Consider the following 13,792-nt stretch of genomic DNA (forward strand, 5'->3'; position numbering starts at 1 on the left):
GCAAGGAATTTATTTTATCCTTGAAATCCAGTTGTCTTTAATTATATCTTCATCTACAAAACCCTTTTTAAAAAAAATTTTAAATGAAATGGTAAGCAAGAATTTGGATGAAAGTACTTTTTGCATTGCTGTTTTCAGGTTCTCCCAAATTGCTTACCTTTTCTGACTTACCAGTGTATGTTTAAACAAAGAAAAAAAGAGATATTCAAGTTAATGATGGCATTTAATATGGAGTAAATATATGCCAAAGATACAATTTCCAGTTCCAACAACCATATGAATCTAATGTGTGCCTAAGGTGTTAAACATGAAAAATTGCAGAGGCTTTTACAGTGAACTCCATATGTTTGGGTTATCTTTGTTTTAAGAGAGACCTAAGTAAGTTTCAGTTTTCAAAGATTTTAACATAAATTTGGTCATCTCAAAAAGAGTTATTGAGTACTTTCAGAAATAACACCTACACCTGCCTGAGATGCTGAGTTATTGGGCTTAGATGTCTTTGGCCTACAGTCTGTTGGTGGGATAGTGATGCTGACTAAGTTGGTAGGGTAGTAGTGTGAATAAAATTTGTAACTGAATTTAAGAGATGAAGGTTGTTTGCGGGGAGAAAATGGGTTTCCTGCATAACGTTTCACTTTGTATTTACTTACTTTAAAAAGAAATCCAAGCACAAAATTGATTGGAATAGTAAATCTCAGAAAGGCAACATAAAGTGCAATCATAACCCCTAATGGCAACTTAATAATATTGATTTTATGTAGTATTTGTCCATCTTCCAATTCTTTCCCTCTGTTTCATATACTGAAACTTTCAATTGCTTTTCTTTGCTGCAATGATAATAGACAAGGTAGGGTATTTCTGCTGCTCGGGAAAAAAAAAACACCAAAAAACCAAAAAAAACCCACAAACCCAGAATGAAAATCAGTGGACTGGGTTTTGTGGTTTCTGTTTAAACTTAACTTTTGGAAAGTGTTCATTAAGTGGCTGTGTGGGGAAGAAGTAGCTGGGAACTAGTGGTCGATCAGCAGGATTATTCTGGGCAGTTTTATAGCTAATATGATACTATCTTGCATAAATTGAGAGGTTTCGTAATGGTGCAAATAAGGGTATTAAATTGAGATTTATGTAACTTATTGTTTTATTTTATATTCTAGATAATGCCACAGGAAAGATTTACATTTTGATGGAATCTAGGCTGATAGCACTGTACAAATCTGACAGTGAATATGAGATACTTGACAGGCAAGTACATAAATTATTACACACTTGTTAACTTCCAGTATTTTTATAGATCAGAAGTTAAATGTTTCAAGAAGTTGGATTTTGCAGTTACCTAAAGATGGGTTTCCCAGCATGTGTGTATATCTTGCAAAAATCTATAAAAGAGATTGAAATTTACTAGAACAAATTGGTCTTGACGTGAAGTTACAAATAGAATAAAAGTTTCATTGGGTCATTGTATTATGGTGGGGAAAGTTACTTAGTCCGTCCTTTTCCTGTGTGTTTTCTTAGAAAGACATTAATTTAAAAGTCTCAGAAAAACCCTGGAGATTGTCCAAATGCTGAACACATTCTAAACTTTATGTAACTATTTAAAGGGAAATGGGCAAAAGCAAAGCCATTGTCTTTAGCAAGCGAATACTGCTTCCGTAGCATGGTCTACGTAAGTTATGTAGTTAGTGGCAGTTAATGCTTTCTGAAGACTGCTTATTCATCTTGGTTCCGTGGAAAAATACAAATTATTTAATAAGTCACACTGGACAGGGGACATAGGTGTTAAATTCTGTAGCTCTCTTAAGCAAAATATGTGGCTTGGCTTCTCTTAAATCTTTTATATAAAACATTAACCTGTTAAAGAGGTAAAATACAACAAATATTTATTTGCTTACTTTATTTAGTCCTGTGCAGTGGGTAAAAAAAACAAACCCAACACACAAACAAAAAAACCCAGCAAAAACTCACACAATACAAAACCACAATAAAACAAACCAAAAAGACTAAAAATTTTTTTGAGAATAACAACCCTTCTTCACTGGCATCAGGTTTTTGTTTGTGGTGTGGTGGTTTGTTTTTTTTTTTTTTTTTTTTTTTTTACCAAGCAGTTGAAAGCTTTACACATAAAAAACATTTACAAAAAGGATATGTCTTATTTCAGCTAAGCAGTTGCATGTAGTCATTGAATTAGGGGAATATAGAGCTGGAATGTTTGCTTAAGATGTTGTCTACCATGATGCCTCATACTGTGACAATTGAGTAGTTCTTATTTTGTATTTGCATTGATTTCTATTCCCCCCCCCCAAAGTGAGTTCTCTTCATCTATCACTTACTCTGTAGCAATTCAAGTCAGTACTCAATTTATAAAGATGATATTCAGTGGTCTCACTCTTCAGTGTTGACAGAAGTTCTGATCTCCAGATTTTTTTTCCTCCTTTCAGAGTCATCAGTAAAAACATTGAATAGTGTCAGCATTATGATAGTCTCTGCCAGGATACCACTGGAAATTTTCAGTCTAATACTGAATTAACAATAACTTTTTTTTTCTCAAAGTGGTTGTGTGTCCATGTAAACATACAGTCACCCAGTTAAAATATTTGTGTGTGTCAGAATGGTATGTCAAAGTGTCAAAAGTCTTACTAACCTTAAGACTTAAATCTATCTGCTTGCTTGCTATCTAAGCTAGTTGGTCTGCCTAAAAAAAAAAGTAATTTGCCTTGGTGTGACTTATTCTTGACAAATTCATATTGTATGTTTTTAGCACTTTGCTTTTTAAAAACTGTTCAATCACTTAAGTTGAATCAAGTTGTTATGCTAGTCTGACTGGTTTTTAGGTCCATCAGTACTCCATTTCTCTCTTGAAGTATAAGTGCTGTGTTCCTTTCTAGTCTTTTGAAACCTCTTCAGTGTCTAAAAACTAAGCCTTCTACGAAAAGATCTCTATTTTCTTAAAAATTTCTGAATGCATTTCCTTTAGACTTAAAAAAAAAAAAGAAAAAGCAAGGTAGGTGTATTAAACTTATTATCTATTGTCTTTTGGTTCCAAATCCTTCTTTTAATGGAATACTACAAATTCTGTATCCAGGAATGCACTGAACCTTTCAGCCTTTTTTTGGTGTGGTGTGTTGATCACAACTGTGAAGTACCTGTTCTTTAAGACAATCATACACAGGTTTCAGTTGTCATTGCTTATGTCCCTGGCTAGTTGTATTTCTAATTTCTGCCCCCGATCTTTGATTCCCCCTCCCCCCCCACCCCATACCTATGCATAAGGGTGCTAGCAATTTTTTTTCTCCTTGCAGAGCAGTATATTTTTCTTCTTTCTGTATTAGTGCTACAGTCTTCTCAAGATGGGGTTTTTTTTGGTCATGCTCCAATTTTTATGTTACATAATTAGTTCTCTCAAATGTGAGATGTGAGACAATGAAGAGGTAGCTGGTAGTTGAATGGATCTTTTAAAGATTTAGATCTATGAGTGTATAAGTTTATGGAAATGAACTTTCCCATTTCTACTCTTAACTTTTTTCTTTCTTCAGCTCACTTCTAAATTCTCAGGCAGTTAGGCCCTTGAGGGAGAAATTCATGCCACTTGCTCCATACCAGATGGCAGGCTGAGGTCAAGGAATGATCTTACAGAAAATTTTCTGTATTTGAAATCATCTGAACTTCCTGAGTACTCTCAGCCTTCCCACCCTCCCTCAAGCCTGACTTTTCTCTCCCTTTTCTTCCCAGATGAGATGGTAGGTTTTTGTGTGAGAGCAAATGGGAATACTTGTTTCACTGATGAGATGGCTACCATCTTTATCAGAATATTTTCGGCTGCTTTGCACAAGTGGATTGGTCTTGGTATATTACCCCAGTTTTGGCCATTGAGTGGCTTGTCGTTTTATTCAGCAGTGGTAGATATGAAATGACTGATGAGCATTTTCCTTCCTTTGTGTTACATTTCAGTCTATTTGCATATTAAACACTTAATTTCTTTAAACTATTTTCCACTGTTGTCTCTAGATTCTAGAGAATCCAAAAAAGGATTTCTGGTCTCTTGAGAGTGATTACTATAGTGATTTTAAGTGAGTCTGTTATTACTATAACTTAGGTCACAAGAAGGCAGCACTGTATAAATTTTCAGCTTGAAGTTCAGGACTTTGATAAACAAAGTATTTCAGATCTCAAAAGAGAAAATCAGGAACGTGATCCACAACCCTTGCCTTTCACTGACTTGCATTAAATAAGAATTTAACTTTTTTTTTTTTAAGGCCAGTTCTAGTGCTTTACATTCTGTGTCTGAGCATTCCCACATCTGTGTGGTTGAGCACTGGGATGCTTTTCTCTCATCTGATCCTGATTAAGCACCTCAAACATTCCTGAGGCTGTATGTAATGTAAAATATATAAACTGTCCGTGAAGCTGTGGCTTAAAATAGAAATCTCCCCTTTTCCTAGTGGATATTATGTATGCTGAGCTGAGGAGTCATGCTCTTTAACTTAGCATTAAAAACTGCTTGAGTTCCTTTCTGTGCAATGAAACAGCTTTGAAGAGTTCCTCACTTTGAAGTAGTCAAGTGTTTTATGGTTCAACCATTGTTTTGGAAGATGTGGATCAAGGATAGTATAAGCAAAGACCACAGCTGTGACACATTCAGAGAGCTATCCCATCTATTAGATGAAGTTGTGTTTTAACTAGACTTTTTCCTGAAATGAATGATTTAAGCACTTTCAGGAGAGTTCTGAGCAGTGAATCCCAACCCAATCACTGTCTTCCGTCAGCTGTTGTTGGAAGTCTGAAGAGAGTGAGATCTACAGGCTCTGTCTCTGTCTTGCATTTCTTGTCTGGCTTAGCTGGTTCCTCAGTCAGTCCTGTCTGTTGGATCTTTCCCTGAGATACCCGTGGAGAGTTTGGATGCCTAGTTTTAGAATAAGGAATGAGCCATCCAAGCTTTAAATGCTCCAGTACCCTGCATCACAATCTTCTGTGCGTGTAACTTTTAGGTGTTTTGGATCAGTGCTTATTTAGTTCTGTTGAACATGCTGAGCCACAGGGCTATGTTGTTATGAATATTAAATTGAAATTGCATTTTATCCAGAAGCTCCTTGCCCAGCTTTACCAGACAGTGATTGTTATTAATGTTTAATTCCTACATTAATTTACAATGATCGCTTGATTGAAAGACCATCAGGTACAAGTGTACCTGTTGACTGTAGCAGAGATGCGTTAAGACATGTTACAGTTTTTGTCCAAGTCCAAATTGCCAAAGAGTTGTAAAAATGAGAAGCAAGCTATTAAGGAAATACTTTTTTCTTCACCTTATGAAGTCAAATTCTGTTAGAGATGGGGAAAAAGGAAATTGGAAAAAATAGCATTCCTACCAGCTGACTAAGCAATTTTCAAGTTGTTAATTTGTGTTCATGTAAATCCTTCTCCTCAGGTTTCCTGGCATTGCTCTTAAAGGCAAGAAATATAAACCACTCTTTGACTATTTTATTCAGGTAAGATGGACAAGTTTGGTGTTTGATACAGGATACAAAGACAAAAATAAAAACCATTCTCAGTATTCCTTGTTTATATTATAAAAATCTTGTGTTCTAGTAACAAACCCCAGGTTGTATTAAAGTAGTTGAAAATCCTAGTGAAAGGTTGAAAAACAGAAAGTTTACTTTTTTCTGTAGTTTTTTCCCTTAAGTTTTAAATATACCCAGAGTAAGAATTCAGTGATAAATAGTAGTTTGATTTGAGATTGTGGAGAAACTTCCAGTAAACATTAATAAATAGGGAGTATTCTCTCAACTTTTCATCTGGTGAGCTTCTGTTGCCTGCCTATTAAGTCCACAAATTTTGTATTCACAAGAGAATGACTTTGTGGATAACAGTTGTAGACATGTAGTGTTTTTCACTGAAGAGTTAAAAGCCTTTGATAAAATAACTACTGATATATCTCGTTTTTATGGATGTCCTTCTGTGCAGCATTTAAGCACTGAGTAAGTCTAGTGTAGTTAATAGCATCACAGATGATAATAGAATATGTAGCAATAAGAGAGGGATAAGAGAGGGGGTTATATATTTAAAAAAAAATTCTGATTAAAAAAGGATTAAATTTTTCAAAGAGTTTAAGTGGGTTACAGTACTGCTGGACAAGCAGCTGTTAACTCATATAAGGGATTTGGCCATTTGTGACTACCATCTGTTCTGAAGCATGTGCTGAAGTCAGCAAAGGTGAGAAAACCTCTGTAGGGAGCAGGACCTGTTATTTCTAGAGAAAGGTCAAACACCAAGCTGAATCTGAAAAATGGGACTGCAGGTGTAAAGGTTTGGAATGGATAAATTTTTTGAGTCCCGCTGTACTTTAAGGAGCAGATGGGCATCTGCTTTTTTTTTTTTTTTTTGAATGGATGTCTTATCTCAAAATATCCCTCTTCAGAACAAGCCAAACCTAATACTTTGTAACATATTTGGTTCAGCTGTGACTGCAGTGATTTTTTTTTTTAATACTTCTGTATTAAGGAATAGAAAATAGCTCTATTTTTCATTATCTACATACTGAACACACTGAAAATTGTCAGATCTTTTCGTGGCAATTTTTTCTTTCTTTTTTTTTACTTACCACTTTCTCATTCTCTGGCAGAAATAAAATATATGACTGTACAAGCAAACTTCTTTAAAATTAGAAGGTACAGTGGACACATAAAAATGCAAGGAGACTTCAGTATATAGAATCCCTGTAGCTTTCTTGTTTGTATCCTCACTTAGAGAAGTGTATTGTTTTGTAGTCTGTTAAGCACACAACTGTGTGAAGATCTGTGGCTTGAAGAGTAATTGACTATGAGGCCTTCCGGAGAGGTCTTGGATTTAATCACATTTGACACTGTTTAATGAAGTATACAGCCTGAGTGTCTTAGCTATGAGAAATGATTAAATAATGTTAGGAATGTCACATTTCACTGTGTCACTTATTTTTGATGCAGTTCTTTACTCTTGCAGGTGGCTAGTGGCTCTTCCATGTTCTTAAGAATTCTGCATTGCTGTATATATATGTATACATATGTGTTTTGTGTTACAGTGCAAAGATAAAGGTGCCTTTGCTGTGCTAGTAGACAGTTACGTGAAGGAGGAGGAAGGCACAGGTGTTGTACATCAGGCCCCCTATTTTGGTGCTGTGAGTATGAACCACGTATCTGTAATGTTAATTTTGTTCCAACACACATTGCTTGGCTTTCCAGCTACTGGGTGACTATGATATTAAAACAGTGCTCCCATTTGCTACTTAAAAATGTACGAATGCAATGCTACATTGTATTCTAATGAGTTTGTGCACTCACTAGTGCCCTTTGTGTGCTAGACTGGAGATTTTAGGTGTCCCTTGATTTGGTTATTGTTGTGGTATGTGAAGTGAACTCACCACTGTATATTCTGAGTGTCATTGATCTTAGCTTTTCTCAAAGTCTAAATTTACAGCTTTGAGAAGAAATGATCTGTTGCACTGATAGTCAAAACTGGCTTTGCTAAGTGGTAATTTTGGATGGTAACAGCAGTTCTGCTCAGCACAGTGCCCCTCTTCAGCGTTTCAATTTCATTACTCATTGGGCTTTTAGAGAATGAGAAAAATGCTTTGACTGCTTTTGTCTGAGACTTTATCCCTTGGTGTGAAAGGATTTTGTTGCACTCCATTCTTTTTTCTGTCTTTATTGTCCTTTCCCTCAGTCTATTCTTCTGAAGGTTAAGAGGGATAATTTTTCATGGATTTAATCATTTCAGTTTTTAGACGCATTAATTAAATGCACTAGTTAAGATTCATTGTCCTTTTTGTATAGTGTCCTGTCTTCAGCCATTATCCAAAGATGCCCTCAAAAAACTTGCAATAGAGCTGCCAATGCCTAGCAATTAGCAATCCCTGGACCATGAGCTCTATCATCATTTTCAGAAACTGTTGGCATTAGCAATAGGCCTCTTTGTATTCATGTGTCCCATCCTTTTCTGTATTTTTTTTCTGCGTTTTTCTGAAGGGTGCATCCATTGTGGTAGTGTTTCCCTTGTCAAGATGAGCATTGACATGAAAAGTTGTCCTAGCTTAATGCAGCTGTGAATAAAGAAAATTAGACTGGGCTGTATGTTATCAGTTAATAAAGAAATTAATGGTGACTGGTAAAGGCGTCTTAAGGAGTCTAAAGCCTGTCACAGTACTTGCACCTCAGATACTCCCCTGTAGCTAAATCTTGCAAGGACATGACTGAGGGGTTGAGGGAGCAGGCTTGATTTTGATTGAGGAGCTTTTTCTGTAGGAGATGGAGTAAAGGAAGGGAATAGGCAGCTAATAGAGAAGGAGCTCTGGAAGAAACTCTCCTTTGGCTGCTGTATTGTTTTGTTGTGTATTTGCACAATACAGTTTAGTTGCTGGAAACAGCTTGTTGGAAAGCCTGACTGGCCAGTTAGAGCAAGGATTATCTGCCTTCTTTTATTTGATTTTGTTGTAAGCCCACAGAGATTTGTATAAAAACAGAGGAAAAAAAATCTTGTCTCTCTCTCCTGGGAAGTCAGCAATTATCTTTAAAACCATTCTTTTTAAAAACATGAGAGTATCAGTTAAATGCATTGCAGAGGAAAAAATGCATAAAATGTTAGTGCACTTCTTCGTCACACAAACATCACAAACAAAACTTTGCACTCGGTAGCTAAGGAGCAGCTTGACTTTATAATGTGTGATGCATAGACCCGAGTCAGCTGGCTGTGCTACCTTCAGAAGGAAACTGCACAGCACGCGATGTTGCACTTAGTGCTGCTACCTTTTTCTTTCGGGATGCATGTTGTTCAGTTTTGATAGCCTACTGATTATTTTTGTTCAGAAAGGCTCACAAAGGGTTCTGGTTTAAGTTCGGGAACTTATCATTGTACAGTAGACTCTGTATAGAATACTGAGTGTTACATGTGTTGGTGTGGCAGGTTGACCATGGCTAGATGCCAGATGCCCCCCAAAGCTGCTCTGTCACTTCCCCCTCCTCAGCTGGACAGGGCAGAGAAAATATAACAAGGGGCTCATGGTTCAAGATAAGGACAGGAGAGATCACTCACCAGTTACTGTCACAGGCAAAACAGACTCAGCTTGGGGAAAATTAACTCAATTTATCACCAATCAACCAGAGCAGGGTAATGAGAAATAAAACCAAATCTCAGAACACCTTCCCTCTACCCCCCTCTTCTTCCTGGGCACAACTTCACTCCCAGATTCTCTACCTACCCCCCCCCCGCCCCCGCAGCGCAGGGGGATGCGGAATGAGGGTTACAGTCAGTTCATCACGTTATTTTCTGCCGCTCCTTCCTCCTCAGGGGCAGGAGTCATCACACTCTTCCCCTGCTCCAGTGTGGGGTCCCTCCCACGGGAGACAGTCCTCCACGAACTTCTCCAACATGGGTCCTTCCCACGGGCTGCAGTTCTTCACGAACTGCTCCAGCGTGGGTCCCTTCCACGGTGTGCAGCCCTTCAGGAGCACACTGCTCCAGCGTGGGTCCCCCACGGGGTCACAAGTCCTGCCAGAAAACCTGCTCCAGTGCGGGCTCCTCTCTCCACGGGGCCACAGGTCCTGCCAGGAGCCTGCTCCAGCGTGGGCTTCCCACGGGGTCACAGCCTCCTTCAGGCACCCACCTGCTCTGGCGTGGGGTGCTCCACAGGCTGCAGGTGGAGATCTGCTCCCCCGTGGACCTCCCTGGGCTGCAGGAGGACAGCCTGCCTCACCGTGGTCTTCCCCACGGGCTGCAGGGGAATCTCTGCTCCGGTGCCTGGAGCATCTCCTCCCCTCCTTCTTCACTGACCTGGGGGTCTGCAGGGTTGTTTCTCTCACATGTTCTTACTCCTCTCTCTGGCTGCAGTTTCTGTGTGTCCCAGCAACTTTTTTTCCTTCTTAAATACGTTATCACAGCGGCGCTACCACTATGACTGCTGGGCTCGGCCTTGGCCAGCGGCGGGTCCATCCTAGAGCCGGCTGGTATTGGCTCTGTCGGACACAGGGGAAGCTTCCAGCAGCTTCTCACAGAAGCCACCCCTGCAACCACCCCCCTGCTACCAAAACCTTGCTGCACAAAGCCAGTACAGTTGGCATTAAATGTTTGCCTTTAGACAAGCTTAGATGAAAGAAGGGAGATAACTCATGATTGTAGGCAGGACTGTCTTCCTAATTAATTGCCTTCTCTGCAACTTCCTATCCTGTTGTGTTGAAGGTGAATAGGAAAGGCGTAAGTGGAGCAGGAGGCAAGGGTCAGAGGAGAAGAAATAGAGCACAGTCCTTCACAGGAGGTGTCATATCTTGTCTCTAACCGTTCCCCTCAATATAAGTAAGTCCTTTTGATACCTTCCCCTCAATATAAGCAAGTCCTTTTGATAAATAGGGTTAGAGAGTAAGGGGTTTTTTAATCCTACTTACTGATACATATTCTGTATGGCTGATAGCTTAGAAATGTCTCCTTCTCCAACAAAATTTGAAGTAAAATTTCACCTTCATTTAGTTCCAGGACATGTAGTTTCATTGTCTTGTGTGATGCTTTTGCCAAATACAATCTGCCACACAATATCAGAGCACTCTGTTTCAGTTCAAAAGACATCAAAATTAAAGCTCACAGAACAAGACGAACCTGTATTAAAAACTCTGTAAACTCATTGTACCTCCAGATTAACATGACACTAAAATTCACCTGCTCAGGCATCTCATCATATGTAGATGCATCTACAGTCAACTTAAAAAGCTTTAGTAACATTTCAATTTGCATACAAGCCCTGTACTTCTAGTGCCTGCTCAGACTGAGTCACAGAAGTTTCACAGATATATTACTGTTACAGTTTCTTTTCAGTAGATTGCAAAAGTATACTTGATTTTTGTTAAAAGGTGCTGAAGGTGAACCTTTTGACTTCATGTTTTTGTTGTTTTCATTTGTTTGGGGTTTTTTTTAATTTCATATAGAAAAGCTTTGAGTTCTGATCAATGAGCTGTTTAATAGCTTCTGCTTCATTCATGTTGTTTATTACAACTTTTATTTGTAATCTTTTGAGAGATTTAATTGTGGCAGGGGTACAAAAGTGAACACTATGACTTCTATCCTGGAAAGAATTGAAATTTGTCTTAGCTTTCCAGTGGAGCTTAGCATTTGTGGATTTCTGTATGTGGCTGAATATATTCTTGGATTGTGGTTACTGAAGCAAATCTTCATTAAATCAAATGGCAGGTCAGTCAGGAAAGCTTTTACATTCAAGTTTGAGTTCTTCAAAAGAAAGGAACTAACTGTAGAAAACTAAAATAGCAAAGCCCTTTATATATCATTGGCTGTATCAGCGATGCAAATCGAACTGAACCACCTCTTGACCTAGGTCCTGCGAAGTGGAAGGTTTGTTATTACGTTTTAGCTAGGTTGTGAGCGTGCCAAGCTTTGTAGTCTTTGCTGGCTGCTTCTTCAAAGCCTTTTACAATTCACTGCCAAATCAGGGTTGACGTTAGTTATGTCATCTGGCCTACATTTTAAACACCGCAGTCTGCTTGCTATATGTTAGTAATAATAGCTGATGAAAGGTCAGCTGAGAATGGGCTTATCTCAATTAATCTATTGACTGAAGAAGCTGGTTGACCAAGTGGAGGTTGAGTAATTGTGATGGCTGTCTGCAGCTGCTGGAGAGTGGAAAGAGACTATGGTCTGGAGTAAATGAGTGCTGTAGCTGAAGTGGTTTTTCGTTTCTACGTGTAATGCCTTAGTACATGAAGTAGCCAACTTCACTATTGCTATGGATTATTTTCATCGTTGTAAAATATACTGTGGATCAACAGGCAACATCTGCCAGATCTGGCTTGGGGGAGCTGGTAACTACAGGGACTAGGGGTTAGGCCTGGAGGTACAGGATGAGGACCACAAAGGATCTGGAAACTCTGCTCTGTTGCTCTACAAGTTGGCTCGCCTGTGTTGGTTATATCTAGGAAAGGAGAATTCAGCTAGCTATGGAGCACTTGCTTATTTAACGTTTATTTATACGCTTGCTTCTAGTGTGGTCTCCTTGATCAAGGTGGACAAATTGCTTTAGAGTGCAACTCTTACGAAATAGTTGCTGCATTTTACGAAAGGTAAATGAGCTCTAAGCATAGTGGAGGGTGACAGTTCAACGGCTGCCAGCTTTGGCAGGCAGGGTCACCACAGGTTCTGTTTCATGCTACGTAAAATTTCAGTTTTTGTCCCTGAAGCCTGTGGTTTCCCCCATTTTGTCAGAGCAGCAATACAGAAACCTCTGTCTTAAAAAAGCAACCTGACTTGATGCAGGCTTAGACAGGGCCTTTTTCTTTGAGGAAAAGGAAGCAATTCTGTGAATGTGCTGAGAGTGACTGATCTGCAGCTGTCCCCTTCTCCTTCCCCTTCCCACCCCCAGTAGCCTTCAGGCAAGAAAGTGGGTAATCTGGAGTGATAATTGGTTAAGGTATGCATTTATTCCCCTAATAATTTTGTTTAAATCTTTTCTAAGATACCATTGTTGTTCAGTTATGTTCAGGAAAGCCTGAAGTGACCCTCTTTTTCTTAATTTTTTTTTTTCTTACAACTACAGGAAATTAAAAATTTAAATGGAGGCTGGCCAGGAAAATAAACTGTGATGTTGTCCATGTGTGGTTCTTGGTCAGTTAGATTTGCCTAAGGGCCAACAAAGATTGAGAAATACAGATTTAAAGGCTTTGGATCATTAAGACATTCAGAAAATGGGATTTCTTATGTGGAGTTCCAGAATTTGATTGATTAAAACAACCTGCCTTCTGAAAAATGCCATGCAGGCTTGTGTGCTAAACAGACACAAGTCTCTGGTGGGTACAAGAACATGGCACAGTGGTTGTCGGTTCCTTTGCCATGCAGTAGTAGCCTGCAGGTGTTGACTACATGTATGTATGTGTGTACGCACACATATAAAATATGTGTGTATATATATGAACGTATATCTATATGCACAGAAGCACATGCACATATCCTCTCTACTAGCTGAGAGAAAACACATATATTCAGAAGAAGTCATAATTTCTCTGATGAATAAAACTACAATGCTGTAAAATACATATTTTCCTATGCATATTTGGTATTGGTGAAGGCTGAGATCTTGCTGTTCTTGTCTAGTCATCACATTATCTATTTAATGTTTAATTTCTTTTTCTGGGGATGGATATTTTAACCAGTATTTTGTTTTTCTGTAACTTGGTACTTGTCTCTCTTTGTAGGATGATTACAGAGTCTGCATGGATTTTAATATCATTCAGAAAGATTCTGTGCCCGTTTGTCCCGTTGATGCATCAGGCTGCTTCACAGCAGAAGTGACTGACTTTGCTGGACAGTATGTGAAGGTTAGTGGTCTTGGAGGAAGTAAATTACACTTTATTCAAGATAAATTTTATATATGGTAGAAGTGTTCTTTTCTTTCCCTAAGTGGCTTTTTCTTCAATGTGTCTTTGGTATCTGGATAAATCAAAATGTGTTTTAACATTTGCAACAATGTTGCAATTGTTTATTACAATATCTGAAGAATAAAGAATTTTGAAATGTAATACTGTGTATCTAGTACCAAAAGGGAAGAAGACTATCCCCTGTTTGCATCTACTGCAGAAAGAGTCTCACTTTTCCCTTGTTTCTTATGGAAATGTTACACATGCAGTCTCTAGGCAAGTGTGCAGAGGCCTCCCTTACCTCTGGACGACTTCCGAATTCACAGATATCATCAAGTTTATACCAGCCAGTTAGTGTAACATGACTTGTTAGAGGAGAGAAATCCAGTCATTTTCCCCACTTGTGGGACGTGTTGCAATGT

The 13,792-nt window shown here is 38.7% G+C and overlaps 1 protein-coding gene across 2 annotated transcripts in view; it reads left to right on the plus strand.

The window, feature by feature from the left end:
* IARS1 (isoleucyl-tRNA synthetase 1) overlaps positions 1-13,792 on the plus strand; it is a 113,415-nt gene that overhangs the window by 22,517 nt on the left and 77,106 nt on the right. For both annotated transcript variants that reach the window (XM_069769732.1, XM_069769733.1), the window contains 4 exons: positions 1,155-1,242; positions 5,420-5,480; positions 7,049-7,144; positions 13,209-13,331. In XM_069769732.1, the coding sequence (XP_069625833.1) occupies positions 1,155-1,242; positions 5,420-5,480; positions 7,049-7,144; positions 13,209-13,331 (368 nt within the window). The remainder of the gene's footprint in view (positions 1-1,154; positions 1,243-5,419; positions 5,481-7,048; positions 7,145-13,208; positions 13,332-13,792) is intronic.

Source organism: Haliaeetus albicilla, chromosome 24 (assembly GCF_947461875.1).
Source record: "Haliaeetus albicilla chromosome 24, bHalAlb1.1, whole genome shotgun sequence".
In the NCBI taxonomy this organism is placed as follows: domain Eukaryota; kingdom Metazoa; phylum Chordata; class Aves; order Accipitriformes; family Accipitridae; genus Haliaeetus; species Haliaeetus albicilla.